This window comes from Protomyctophum bolini (assembly GCF_963924005.1).
Source record: "Protomyctophum bolini genome assembly, chromosome: 19".
NCBI lineage: Eukaryota > Metazoa > Chordata > Actinopteri > Myctophiformes > Myctophidae > Protomyctophum > Protomyctophum bolini.
In genome coordinates, this window is record NC_137880.1 from 13,908,780 (window position 1) to 13,924,607 (window position 15,828).

At 39.5% G+C, this 15,828-nt stretch overlaps 1 protein-coding gene across 3 annotated transcripts in view; it reads left to right on the forward strand.

Annotated features, from left to right (window-relative positions):
* The window catches only part of LOC308334166 (serine/threonine-protein kinase D3-like), a 51,030-nt gene extending 44,913 nt beyond the window's left edge, over positions 1-6,117 (forward strand). For all 3 annotated transcript variants that reach the window (XM_080790772.1, XM_080790770.1, XM_080790771.1), the window contains 2 exons: positions 1,261-1,346; positions 2,089-6,117. In XM_080790772.1, coding sequence (XP_080646898.1) covers positions 1,261-1,346; positions 2,089-2,262 — 260 coding nt within the window. In that variant the 3' untranslated portion in view covers positions 2,263-6,117. The remainder of the gene's footprint in view (positions 1-1,260; positions 1,347-2,088) is intronic.
* Positions 6,118-15,828: the final 9,711 nt, after the last annotated feature.

Sequence of the window (15,828 nt, forward strand, 5' to 3'; positions counted from 1 at the left end):
ACAGAGGGTGAGTTCATGTACCCGCCCAACCCCTGGAGGGACATCTCCACAGAGGGTGAGTTCATGTACCCGCCCAACCCCTGGAGGGACATCTCCACAGAGGGTGAGTTCATGTACCCGCCCAACCCCTGGAGGGACATCTCCACAGAGGGTGAGTTCATGTACCCGCCCAACCCCTGGAGGGACATCTGGAGGCTGTTTAGGATTAAGGCCAGCAGCACCAGGATGAAGAATAGCTGTGAGAATCATGAACTTGAACCTTTGCACTAGTGATCTGTACTATGAACTCTGCATTTATGAACTTGAGCTGTACAATTTACAATTTAGGTTTACGAATTGTTATGATTTTTTTTTGAGAATTCCTATGAAATGTTTAGATGTATTTTATCTTTTTGCCTGGGTAAACAAATTTCGTTCTGTACTCGTATGGAATGCCAATAAAACTCCTTGAACCTTGAACATTGAACGCAACCAAACATAAATTGACTTTTAGTTCTACGGGATCTCTTCTCCACTCCCTTACATTTTAGTCTAGTTTTTATTTGTTGAAAAAATGGTCAATACATTTAGGGTTCCATCTTATGCCACCCTTATCCTGTATACCTAAACTTATTTGCTATTTTTTACTATTTTGAAAATAATTTTAAAATTACTAGCCGATCTACACGTTGTGAGCTTGTGGATCAGGTTTTTTTAAATAGTAAAAAATGGCAAATAAGTTTAGGGATAAGGGTTAAGGAGTGGCGCAAGATATAGCCCTTAGTCTTCTAGTCATCATAGCTTAGTTTTTATTTCATTTTTATTTAGTTTTTGTTAGTGATAGTTTTAGTTTACAGACACTGGGTGATACAGGAAAATTTGTTTCGATCTGGGGTAGGCAATTCCTTAGGCACCAGTGCCAGCATTGGCAATTTGGCACAAAGGAGGGTGATCACTGGCACACTGGTGTGCACACACACTAAGTGTGTGAGAGATCATTTTTGGTTCAAAATAAAAAAATGTAGTCTAATAAATGAAGTCACTCACATTTGTGTGTAAATTACATCCTGCACATTCTACATTCATTAAAACTCTGAACTCTGAAAGAGAATATTTAAAAAGAAGGGAAAACGTTATATTTGTGGACAATCAAAATATGTTGTATGTATAAAAACATGGCACTTGCAGACCCCTGATTGTGGACAACTCCATGTAGGTAAAATGTTTTGGCTGTGTACAGTCGCTCTGCTTTTAACTGCGTGATTCTCCTTTCCTCCACAGCCACAGACCTGATTAATAACTTGCTCCAAGTCAAGATGAGGAAGCGTTACAGTGTGGACAAGTCCCTCAGTCACCCCTGGCTTCAGGTACAACTCCAGTACCCCCCCCCCCCCCCCCCCCTCTCTCTCTCTCTCCATCAACGCACTTCATCCCCAGTTACTTCAGTGGCGCGGCGCATTCCAAGTTAATAGGAACTACTGTATAGGCTTTCTCTACCTGGAAAGTTAGCGTGCTGAAAGAGAAGCCATTGTCCTTCCTTGCATTAATAATAATTCAAAGGAAAAGAAAAAAATTATAATGTTTAATGTTGTGTGAAATTACCAAACCTGCCTATCACTGATGTCTGTGGTAGGCAGGTTTGTGAACTGTCCACAGCCCGAAAAATAAACACAGAGTGACTAGACTAGAAATGGTGGCATCGTATAATGAGCATCAGTGAGGAGGACCAGTTATATGAAGATATATAATAGATAATAGATAATGGTCCACGAAGTCAGTGGTTCTCAAAGTGGGGACCCCCCACCTTGACAAGCACTTGGAATTGTAGGAGTTATTATTATAATTGCTGACAAGCTAAGAGCTTTCACAATTTTTGGCCTCTATATCATTTGACAATTTGACTATACTTTTGATGCAGTATTTATTAAATGTATTTGTTTATTCATTCATTTTACTTTTATTTTCTTCCCTCCATGTATTAGGTATTAAAGTCCTCTCAAATTGTCACTTCACTGTCACCCCCCCCCCCCCCCCCCCCAGCTAATAATTAGCTTGGTGATGCTAACTAGCCACAACAACACCACCCTGTCCTCCTCTCCCCCCGTGCAGGACTACCAGACGTGGCTGGACCTGCGGGAGTTTGAGACGCGCCGCGGCGAGCGCTACATCACCCACGAGAGCGACGACACACGCTGGGAGGAGCACGCCGACGAGAGGGGCCTCCACTACCCCACCCACTTCATCATGGCCCCCAACCTGGAGGACATGGACGAGGACCCCTAGTGGTCTGTGGAAGAGCACACAGGCGGAAAAATAAAGGAGAGAGAGAGAGAGAGAGAGAAGGGGAAAAAAACGTAGAACACAACAACACAACAGGGATGATTCAGACGAGCAGCAATTTGAGCTGGTTTTTAGCCCTTTTATTCGGAGTAAATAAAGTAAAGTAAAGAGCGCGGGTGGAGACCGGACCGCTAGTGGCCTTAGAAGATCAGATATACTGGCGATATAACGTGGACAAGATGCCAAAAACAGCATTTTTAAGATGCAGCTGTTTTAAGTTAAGACTGACCTAATGTGAACGGAAAGGTGTGGTTTCGGTGCATCGCTCACAGTAGCGGTGGGATCAGACCTGTGATCTTTCCCTCGCTGAACGGCAGCGCTGTACGTGACCAACAACGGGTCCCTTTTTGTTGCTGCGGAGACCTATGGAGACACTGGTGCCTGTTGCCACGGAGGCGGCTGGCTATTCACAAACAAAGGCCATCAGAAATGTGGCGTTGAAAGGCTTTCTGACACCTTGAACTGAATTGTTCGGGAAAGCACGTGAACGCTCTGTACGTAACAGGCACCTGTACACGCGACGCGTGCGCCTGTCCGTGTTTGTGAGTGCTTGCGTTGTGCGTGCGTGCATGCGTGTGTTTGCAGACACGCAAGGAACACTTGAGGTGCTGCTGCTGTGCATCTTTCAGATTGTTTTCCAGAGACATTCCAGAGAGCAACGCTTTATGAATTTATTGTTTTCTGTGCTCACTTGCCTTTTGTTTTCTTACAAGACCTATAAGAGACACAACTGTGTTGTTGTGAGCCGGGAGAGAAGAAATAAATGAACATTTCCCAGGGATTTTTGTCCCCCCAGAATTCAACATTCCGTCACGTTTTTTTTAATAAACTCTTGCGCTGCCCTAGAGCAATTTGAAAGGGCCAAATATTGTATAAACGGGACCAAAAACCTAGTTGTTTTTTATGTTTTATGTTATCTAATAACATTATTTTCTTCGATAGCATATTTTTCTTAACTCGTTAAGACGTAGGGTATTTCATAAAACTACTAGAACTGTTGCCAGAACTGTTTCTATATTTTTTACAAAACGTTCAAGATTCATGAATTATTTTATTATTGTTGTTTTGCTGCTGTATTGAGACGAGAAATCTATGAATCCTTGATCGTCCCTGTCGGGCTGAAACCTTGCATATTTCAACTTTTTATGTTATTTTAGTAAATGAATGAGCTTGGAGATCTGCAATGTCGTTGCTGTTTTTGAAACATTATCGTTGCTGTCGGGCAGAAACCTCTTATATTCTTGCTTTTTGTGTTTTTTTCCGTAAATGAACGCCCTGCTTGATCACACTACAGTGTCAACGCATCAAAAGTAGCAGATCCGGACACTTGAAACCTTCCGCCAAGTTACGCGTTTTGAGCTTGTAGATCTGCTAGTTTTGCCGATTTTGAATTCTGAAAAGCAACAGTTGCGAGGTTTCCACCAGGCAGAGACGATATTGAACATTTGTTACTAAATAATAACTACATTGGTTGGATCCATTGGAACACAAGGTTATTTTTCTTTCGATTTCCTGAAAAGTAGCAGTGTTGGGCATACAAGTTTTCCACCCGACAGCGACGGTATAATAGTTGATTGGAACTGGAACAGGCTAAAACGTTGTTACTGACTATAATGTACATATTTTGTATTGTTCATATAATTGGGATTGTTTTTGCACAAGTTGGTTAACTCACTTTGAGTAGTGGTTCTCAATGTGGGGTCCCGGGACCCCCAGGGGTTCTTGAGGGGGTTTCAGGGAGTCGTCCAGCAGCATTAGTTTAACCACTTTAACCCTTGGCTTGGCTGGTAGAAACCAATGCATTGTGAGCTTGTAGATCTGCTGTTTTCAAAGAATCTTGAAAAAACATGAGAAAATCTTTGGATGTGAGACATTTCTTCCCACAGTCTTGTGGGGAGTCCCTTGGACTATATTGTCCGATGCTGGGCAGTGGCCAAATGCATGTTGATTTCGGGGCCTAGACACGAAAGGCTTGAGATCCACTTACATAAGGGAGACACGCAACTTAAACTGCTCCTAAAAATGGTTACTCTACAAAGCAAAACTTATTTCCCTACAGTTCTTGAAGAGGGGATGGCGTGACAGGTGAAATTCCAGACTCAAACCTGTGACATGAAAGTCTGCACAAGTACAACCAGCCAATTTGATCATAATATTTAAAGGGGTAGTTCACCCAAAGGTTAGTTTTTCTCACATTCCTGATGTAATATTCCAATATTTAATTTATTGAAGTAAGTAGGAGGCCAATTTGAAAGGTTTCATGACATTAATTCTCATTAATTTTTCTTTTTTCTTTTAGGTTTTATTACCTCAATTACACCCACACAACCTGAACTTTGAACATTCAGTGAATGTTTTGTGGTTCTGGCGTTCTCTCTGTGTGTTTTGAAGCCTTTTGAGCTGCAATGAAAACAGGCAAACAGGCCTCAACAGTGACATCTGCTGGCAAATTCCTATGTCATATATGGGATTTGTGGACCTCACGCTCCAAAGGCAAATCAGAGCACCCAGAAAACCCCAGATCTACTGAATGTTACATGTTCAGGTTTTTGGGTGCAATTGAGCTCAGAAAACATTTAAAAAAAAATTATGTTACAATCCCTTTAAGAAGATTTAAATGACCACTTTTAAACTGGACAGTAGTTGTTTTGGATTGTTTTTAAAATATAATTTAGTCTTGGCCTCTGCTATTTACTTAAAATAATTGAATATTGGAATATTTGTGTGGGTGAATTACCCACTTGAACCCTGCATGGCATCCCTACACAGTCTCGGGCAAACGTTGATATGTAAACTATTTTTGGTGACGCTATTTAGTTCATAGGGAAAAAAGGGTTCCTACCCCTGGGTCATCTCAGCGTGCCGTATAGGGTTGAAGTGGTTAAATTGCAATACTGTGGTGATTTCAATGACACTGCGTCTGCAATTGATTGTCATTGTCAATCCATCGGTCGTACAAGATATGTAAAGATATTTGCTCTAAAGTAAATTTTGCACAAAATGAATTTAGAGAAAATGTTTGATTTAGCTTTTTTCCCCCCCTGCGGATCACAATTTTGGGCGCAGTTTGAGTTCAGCCTACCAGCTCAGTGGCCTTGTGGTTAGTTAGACTAGAGAGTGTCCACCCTGTATGAGACAGGGAGGTCAGAATTCGATCCCCGGCCGGTACAACCGAATGGACTGTTGCGGGTCTGTTTCATTTGTACGACACAGAGTTAAATGAAGCCTGAGGGGTTTACAATACAGTGTGGTTTGGGAGTCCCAGAGATACATTTTGGTATCAAAAGGGTGTTCACGGTCTAACACATATCAATCCGGGGGTCCGTGAAATGAAAAGGGTCGAGGATCACTGGCCTAAAATGGCCGTTCTATACGGGCCTAAAAGGCTGTTTTATTCTCGTACGGCAAGTGTCTCGTCAACAACGTCAACCGACAGGGAATAATGTGTTCTCAAACTGACAACACGGCCTGAGTTGCAGTGGAAAACCTTGAGAGGAACGCCTTGTCTGTTTGTGACTGCTCCATAATAATCCCTCTAATGCCATCATGTCTGTCCTAAACTCAGCACTCAACAGAGATTATTTTACTGTTTTTTGTTTCCCTAATTACACTCTGGACAAAAGGTGAATGAAAATACAATCTGCCATAAAAGCAATACTTGTTTTTAGAACCGTTTGTATTAGTTCTGTTTTTTCTTCTTTTCTTTTCATTCACACCTTGGTTGTCAGAAGTGGTTGAAATGCAAATGTGGTTTACATTTTCCCTGTCGCTCTTTTGTTACAGAATATTCTCTAATGCGATGCCATTGACCTGTACAACAGCAGCAGCAGCATTGATGTACATTCTGAGATCTGACTCCAGCCTGGAAATGTAATATTTTACATTTCATTAGAGCATTGGGGTAGAAGGAAAAGATACAGAGCCAAAGCCAAGGTCAAGTATGGACGGATTAAGTGGCTAAATGTCTGAAAATACACATTAACATTAATCCAACATATTAATAGAAAAGATCATGTTTAAAATAAACACAAATCATAAATGTTTACAACACTGATGACAGTGCTGTCAAACATATTTTCTATGACTATGAAATGAAAAAGATTAATTTGGAACACAATTTTATTCAATGTTGTGGAGGTCCCTGCTTCATCTCTCTCAGATAAGTGCCTGAAAAACATGCTTTAAAAAATAGAATGGGTGGAAGGTGGGAACACAACATGCATCTCGTATCATTGTGCACAGATGTCAGGTGGCACGACAAGTGGCCATGGAGTCTATAGTTGTATCAGTAGTAAGTGCTTACTGTATGCAGATGAGAGGGATTCAATATGTGTGTACTGCAGGTCAAGCAGATAAATGTCACTCCTAAATAATCTTATAATAATAAGATAACACACACACACACACACACAATAATCATAAGTCAGGAGAGGAGAGCCCAGGGAATGCACACTCCTACTACATGATGTCTACAATACATGACGCTGATAATTCATTCAATATTTTGAGCAAGGTCTTATACAGTACCTACTGTAGCTGGCGGTCTAATGGTGCCTCTTGGGAGTTAAACACCACCAGGTGTCTTCTGTGTCCCACTACATATTGTATAAAAGTATGTTGCAGATTGAACATCTTCATAGATGGATTCATAGACTTGTTTGACAACACTATCATCAAATTAACGTTTGTCTGTTTTTTGTTCACACATTGTATTCTATTTTATTCTATTTTCAGACATTTAAACACTTAACCTCTCACACTTTGTAAACTTGACCTTTGACTCTGTACTTGATCTGATCTCTCTTGCCTCTATACTACAAAGCTCTTTGCCGAACGAGCCCAGAACACAGCATGTTCCCCACATATAGGGGGCAAAAGAAAAAGTTCCTTTCACACAAAAACTTGGCAGCCGCCCTGTCCCGGACCCCTTGTTGAAGATGTGATACACTACTACTTCTTCATGATCTTATATTTCAAATAACTCATTTATCAACTCATTTATGATTATTAGCCTACTATTGTTATTGATGACTGGCTTGTATCATTTTGATCCCCTCAGGAATGTGCGGTGCCCTACACACGTGCATGGTGTGCGTGTCTCGGCAGTGGTGGGAAAAGTACTCAGTTCTACTTAAGTAAAAGTGTCAATACTGCAATATAGAAATTCTCAGTTACAAAAATAAAACTTAGTAAAAGTACAAAAGTGGCCGAATGGCCAAAATGTATATAGGGATGAAGTGGTTAACTTAATAATATATGTTTTGTAATAATCAAAATCTACAAAGTAAATAGTAACTAAAGTTTTCAAATAATTGTGGAGTAAAAGTACAATATTTGCCTCTGAGATGTAGTGGAGTAGAAGTATTGGAAATTGGAAATGCTCAAGTAAAGTACAAATACCTCAAAATTATATTCAAGTACAGTAAATGTTACTTTCCACCACTGCATATTGGCGACCCACTGTCTCAAGTTCACACAGTGTATAGTCGATTATCACTGACCACATGATCAAACTGTACTCTGACCTTATGAATAGATTGATCCTGTAACTGAGTCTAAACATCATGGTCATGGTGACAGCCAGGGGCCACACAAGGCCAACACGCGCACACATTTAGGGCTATATCTTGCCCCTTATCCCTAAACTTATTTTCCATTTTTCACTATTTTGAAAATCATTTTAAAATAGCTAATCTACAAGCTCACAATGTGTCAATGTAGATCGGCTACTTGAACTATTTTAAAATGTTTTTCAAGATAGTAAATTATGGCAAATAAGTTTAGGGATGGGCGTGCCCAAGATAGATAGGGCCATTAGTCTAGACTCATGTGATCAAGATGCATCAGTCAGATATTTTATATTTAATATTCCATTCTGGTTAGCTATAAGGTTGGCTTCAAAACATTGTGTCAGGGGCCCGTTTAGCAAAGGAATGGCACAAATCATGAATGCAGCGCACTAGGGCTTCTTAATTCTCTAAACCAGTCGCAATATTTTTGGCTCAGGGCACCCCTGTAAATAACTTTTATTTACAGGACACCCCTGAATTACACCCCTGACACCCCTGAATTACATTTACTTTAGTAGCTTACCGGTACATTTACTGTATGTCAAGTATGTAAATCTTTCCCCCTAAGATACAATGTCACAGAGACATTTAGATTGTGTCAAAGTCAAAGGTCACCTAGACATAGGATCTGACGCGACATACCAAAGCCTACACGGGTTGTGCAGTCGACGCGCTGTGATTGACAGCCTAAACCTAACCCTAACCCTAACCTTAACCTCAGTAAAACTATACCTAAACTAGTAACCTTACCTCAGAGGTGACTAGATTAAACCAGACTAAATATAAATATATATTTGAGAAACTTTTAGTGTTTCTAGTGAGACTAAATCTTAATTGCCCAGACTCTTCTTCAACAAAGATGGCGATAGCAAACATTCTTTGAAATTAATAATACATTACATTTTTTACTGTTTTCAACTGTGTACTTTCAAACATGACCCCCTATTATGCCCTATGGGGTCCCGGACCCCCTGTTGAGGAGCCATGGATTACGTGGTTTCTTTTCCAGAACATTACTGTAGCCAGTTGGAGGACGGACGCACATGGGTTTTCCCCACAAACACTGATAGAAGTTGTGTACAACATTAAACATTCATGACCTTGTGCTGAGCTATAAAGGCTGAACCATCCCGACCTGTCTGCTACATTTGTAACATTTACTCAGTCATCACTCATCATCGATCTCAGGAGCAAGTGTGACAGTTTAGGATGAAGGCTGCTGTTACTCTGCTGCGCCACCTGGTGGTGCTATTCTGTTTGTCCTTCAGGATCGTTTTGTTGTTATTGAGGATCAGTTGGAAGGTAACTTTAATGTTTTCACTGAGAAGATAATGAATGTCAATCCAATTGTTTTCGATGTTTGACCTCAACCTGTTATATTCACTATATGATCTCTGTTGGGTGGAAAGTAAACTATATCCCTACTAGCCTAAAAGATCAGACTCTCGTAAATTTATTTTATAGTGTCACAATCGATCAAATACATTAGGCTAGGTGGAAACCTCATACGTCCAAAACAGTTTGTTTTCTTATACTGAACAAAGTTGAATTCATCTCACATAAACTTTAATAGAGATGCTTCTGTTCTGTTCTGTTCTAGATTAGGCCTATTATGTATAGCGATCGAGTCTTACATGCTACTATTTATCAATATAATAGTGTTATATTATTGTAAATTTTTCGTAATGTGTCATTACAGAATTGGCGGGTGCGATTGCGCTATTGGCCCATACAGCGAAACGTGGGCATCACTAAAGGACTACTTTGACTATATCACAACGTTGGAAAAACCTGGTAAGATGAACCACTTTTTGCTTAAGTTGTCCTGGAAGCAAAGCAAAATGAGATGGCAGTCAAATCTAATGATCTACCCATATTTCAGGATGTCTTCTATCAATTGAAATGATGAGTAAGCATCTATGACAAAGGGCCATGAAAATATAACTTATTTAAAAAAGAAGTGGTCATGTGGCTCAATTTGCCCCAAGGGTTAAGTTGATCCAAGTCGAGGGGTAAGTTGAACCACATGATATTTTAATGTTAAAAGCTTAAACTTGAACAGATAATGTAAACTTATATCGATAATAATATAATAACAGTTTTCCCTTTTGCAAATACCGGTAGTCTTATTTATTTGTTTATTTATTATTTAAACAATATAAAGACAATTAAATAAAGTTTGTTATTCAGAATCTTATTTGCAATATTGTTAATACTATATATATATATATTGCAAACTTCTCTTAAATGAGTATGTACATGTACATGTACATATTAAAGGTCATTCAGTATAATTTGAGTAGCAAAGACTTAATAAAAAAAATATGAATAGTGACTGTGATTCCCATTAAGATCAATTTACATCCGGACAATGGTTCATTTTACCCACAGCCACCATTTTAGAAAACAATTACTATAGAATAAGCTACTTCAGACAATTTATTTGCTAAATGATTTACATGGTTCTATTGGCAAATCACTAACATGTATGATATTACATTTTAGACCTAGGTCAGGATATGATCCTGTGTATCCAGGCTTTTTGCATGTGAACTCACTATTTAAAATGAAATAGTGTTATATTATTGTAAGAATAATTATGTACGTCCACTATCCAATCTTTCAAGGCAGTATGCCAAGCTCTCAGCACAGCATGCATGAACTGATGCACTAGTGTGAGCTTGTAGGCCATTATGCTATTGAGAACCACTGTAAATGACAGTTTTATGAAAGAAAGTGTGTGTGTGTGTGTGTGTGTGTGTGTGTGTGTGTGTGTGTGTGTGTGTGTGTGTGTGTGTGTGTGTGTGTGTGTGTGTGTGTGTGTGTGTGTGCGTGCGTGCGTGCGTGCATGCGTGCGTGCGTGTGTGTATTTTCTTCCATAATATAATTCATAAAGTGAAACTTTCATATATTCTAGAATGCATTGTGCATAAAGTGAAATATTTTAAACCGTTTTTTTTGTTTTCAATCATGATTCTGGCATACAGCTCTCATCAACTCTCCACCTCAGAACAACGAAACAACAGATAATACCAAATACAAACTGAACTACACAAATACTAATTATGGCTGGCCATAACAACAACAAAAAACATTTATAATACATAAATGTCGACCATCTGAAAAGTATGTTAATTTATGCACTCAATACGTGATGGTCTGGGCTATACTTTTAAACAAATTATTTCATCAATGCGGGGCATGGAGATGATTAACTTGTAGCACTGTTGAGGTGTTATGGAAGCTCAGATTTGCTTTGGTAGCAGCTTTAAACTAATTTGTATTGTATTATACTAATTGTATTATACTAATATATAGTGTCTCACGCCTTCCTCTTGACAATAAAACATTTTCTGTGGGGACCACATTTGGTTACCAACTCCATCATTTAGCTGGGGACCACCTGGATCTCCTTCAAGGACCACTGGTGGTCCCCGGAAAACCACTGGTTGTGTTGACTCTGAAAACGATTAAACACAGTGATGATTTGGGGCCATGTTATCCGCATGGTGTTGGTCCACTGACAGTGAAAACTTCACACTGGAGTCAACACAGCCATCTATCATATTTTAGAGCACTTTGTGCTTCAGCGTGTTGACAAGCTTTATGGAGATGCTGATTTTCCTTTACGGCCAGCTCGGTTTGGCACCTGCCAAAACTACTAGTAATTGGTGTACTGTACTGACCATGGTATTACTGTGCTTAAATGACCAGCCGATTGGCCTGACCTGAACCCTATAGAGAATCTGGTTGTATTGTCAAGAAGAAGTTGTGAGACAGTAGATTCAACAATACAAATGAGTTTAAAGCTTCTATCAAAGCAAATCTGGGCTTCCATAACACCTCAACAGTGCCACAGGCTTATCACCTCTATTCCACGCCCCATTGATGAAATCATTTTTTTTAAGTAGCCTGGACAACATATTGAGTGCATGAAGTAACTTTTCAGATGGCCGACATTTCTGTATTATAAATATTAGGGATGCACGATTAATCGGTAGCATAATTGGAATTGGCCATATCGACCATAAAAATGCCATATCGGTATCGGAATGGTCTCAAAATAATACAGATTATTTAATCGGTTTTCATCAGCAAAAAAGAAATATATATATTGTTTTAATCTACATTTAATTTGTGTACAGGACATGTATATGTATGTATGTACCGGTATGTAACGGTATGTATGTGTGTGTGTGTGTGTGTGTGTGTGTGTGTGTGTGTGTGTGTGTGTGTGTGTGTGTGTGTGTGTGTGTGTGTGTGTGTGTGTGTGTTATTTCAGGTATTAATTGCGATGATGATTTGATGTGTGCAAATTGTCTAACCACAACTGCAAGTACAAAATGGGAAAGGAAGGATACATGTGGTCAATAATGGACAATAAAGACAAATGACAACAAAAATAAATAAATAAAATAAAACACTATTGTACCCTACAATATATTTTGTAACCTATAGTTTCTGTCTCCCTCACTCTCTTGAATGAATGGTTGTATGGTAGATGGTAGAAGAGGTCAACAATATTGAAAACTAAATCGATTGTAAAATGTATTTTACTTTTACCTCTACACCAATCCTCTGCTCCAAAAATAGCTGATCTACAAGCTCAAAACACCTAGCTGCAAGGCTTTGTGAGCTTGTAGATCAGCTATTTTTGGCTAATGTTCCCCTCGGAATAGGGTTAGTAAAATGTACTGTACTGTACTTAAATGCAATGTGTTTTTTTTTACTTTACTGGAGTATTTCCCCTTAGATTAGAACCACTGTTCTGAATCCTGAGTTTTATGAAAAACATATTGCTATAGCGAAAACATAAAATGACAGATGCATTCCCAATTTTAGTGTGTTGAATATGTTATCTTTAAATTATAGGGGGCTTGTTTCCATTGTGATCCATACTCAATTCATCAATAAACAAAACAGAACCCCCCCTCAACAAAAAGATTAAAACTGAAAGTTGTATTTAAATACAGTACTAACTAGCCTACCTATAATCCCACAGAAGCTTTTCCATTATCAAAGATTTTGTTTAATGTGAAAAGTCCTCAAATTCAGATGAATCCGGGCTGTATCCTATATTAAAATGTCCTAATAAGTGGATGGTGGGTGGACATCTGGACTTATAGTTGCAAGTTACTCCAATCCGCACACATTGGGGGCACAACAGCAGTGTTACAGCAGTGTTTAACATTTCCATTGGTGGAAAGTAACTAAGAACATTTACACAAGTACTGTATTTATGTGAGTGTATATAGGTACTTTTACTTTACTGTCTGGAGTATTTGCCATTTTCAATAATTTTACTTCTACTCCATGCATCAAGGTATACATACAAGGTTTCTTTGACTATGCATGCACCTCTTGGTGGTATCAGGTGGTATCAGCTAAACCATCTCGCCCCTCGATTTTCTTCTGCCCATCTCACGCCGACCACTCGGTGCCGCGGTTCTTGTATTCTTTATTTTACTGAGAGTTAAGGTTAGAAATAACTTAAGTTTAGGCATAGTTTTACTGGGGTAAGTTTAGGTATGGAGTTACGTTTAGGCATAGTTTTACAGGAATAAGGTTAGGTTTAATCGTTTAAGCATAACTTACTTAGGTTACTAGAATACCAGGCTGCTAATATTTTAGAAATAGGTCAACATTACAAATGACGCTAGTTTTCACCAAAACCAGAGCAGAACTCCCATCACGGGACTCCGGCAATCAATTAATACAGTTGCAACCATGGCAATTATTTCAGCAATAAGTTAAAAAATGGTGAACTATCCCTTTAATGTCAACAAAGTCCACACCCACAACATCATGCTACTGGTATATTAACTACTTTTGCTGGGTACCCCCCTGGAATCCCATGGACCCCTGGGGGTCATGAGGGAAAGCCACTGACTGCAGTAGGAGCAGGATCAATGGACAAGCCTGATTGAAAGGTAACCTGACTGACTGACTGAATGACAGGACAGTGGACACTAGTGACACACACCTGCGCGCACGCACACGCCTACACACACACACACACACACACACACACACACACACACACACACACAAACACACACATTTTAATCTTTTATTTTTGTACGATTTTTTTGGGCACTCCTCTGCTGTCATAGACAGTATTTACCACAAGGAGGTAGTGTAATAAGCTGAATACTAACACTACAGGCATAGCATAGCATGTGCAAATGGACCAAAGTGTGTGTTTGCTGCTACTCTGTTCATCGCCTGTGAAGAAAAGAAGCCGGTTTTTCCCACCATAAAGGGAACAACAACTGCTGCAATTTCCATAGCATGTTGTCGGCCTGTTGCTAAAATAGCTGAAAGTATTGGAACAGGCAATTACAATCACAAATAACATGGAAAATACATGCTTCTGATGGGAAAGCGCCTCTTCTGAGAGGGTTTCTTTAGACTTTGAAGGCCCACAAGTATGTGGAAGAGCAGGGGTGAAACCCCACGTCTTCACCCCCACGCAGGATGTGAGGGTTCCCTCACAGCCCAACAAACTGCATGTCTCTGGAAGTCAAAGCATGTGTTCACTCACTTCAAAGCAGAGGTGGGGGAGTAATGACTTACATTTACTCGGATACATTTATTTAACCACTTAAACCTCCTATATACTTAGTTGACCGGAGTCCCCCAGCGCTTTATATATGCGCATGCATAAAGTGAGTGGCAAATCGAGTGGCACAGTGAGTGGCAAAGTAAGTTTAACGTTGTTTAATGCAATCAGATATGAATTTTCTGTTAGGTATAGGATGCATGGGATTTCAAGGCCACTCAGTAGGTGTTCACGCATTACTTCCGGGTATGATGATGATGTCAAGTGCATACCCTCTAAGACAGTGGATTTCAACCAGTTCCAGGTGGTCCCCAGCTGAATGATGTAGAGTTGGTAATGGAATGGATATACTCCAATACTCCAAAATAACCGATCTACAAAGTCACAATGCGCTGCACTGCAACATGTTGTGCATGAGCTTGTATTTTGGCAATTGTAGATCAGAGCTTGTAGAGCTTGATCAGATGGCTAAGTAGTTCATCCCAAAATATAGGGTCGCTAGGTTTCAAGTGGTTTATTAAGTTTTTGAATACATTACCGGTATACTAGTAAGAATAGTTTTTAATAACATGTTTTTCTTTACATTTTCTTATTTCTTTTTCCAAATCATTACTTATTTACTATTCAATCAAAATGGTACCCATTTTTTATTCAATGCCCATTTTGTGTGCTTGTATCAGAGATAGCCTACTAAAACATTGTTTTAGTTTGATTTGATTTTAGACAAGACAGTTCCGTAGATTTAAGTTAACCCACCTCTGCTCCAAATCTTCCATCCATCCTAGCTAGCCCTTATCACCAAAGCGTTCACACAGTAGATTATCGCACAGAAAAAGCATCTTCCAGTAGCCTCTAATTACAGCTTTCATCTTTCTGCATCCACAACCCGTTCTGTAATATGTGCTGTTTGGGTGTTGCCTACTTGAAGCATGTTTTCTTTTTTAGGTTTCTGGAGAAACGGTTCCCATGGGAAGAGAAGAGTCAGTGAGCGCATCTGATCTGATCTGGAGGACACTTCAGTAGTTTAGTGTCTCCTCTCATATCTATATAATCAGTGGTCGTTCTAAACGTGTGGGCCTGGGTGCAGTGAAGTGACAGTTTAAAGAGGTTCAGCGACAGGGAGGCCCCTGTTACAAAGAAATATGATTAGTAACATAGACTAGACTCCAAATTTGTAACTTTCTTTTCTTTACCTAAAATATCCCTTACAGAAGTGGTTCCCAAACTTTTCCGTGCCAAGGACCCCCAAATTGACATTTATTAGCCTGTGGACCCCCATTTGAAAAGATATGCCAGGCGGGACCCCCATAAGAGAGTGTACAAATGGAACCAAATGAATGGGTCCATTTGGTTCCATTTGTACACTCTCAGAGTTAC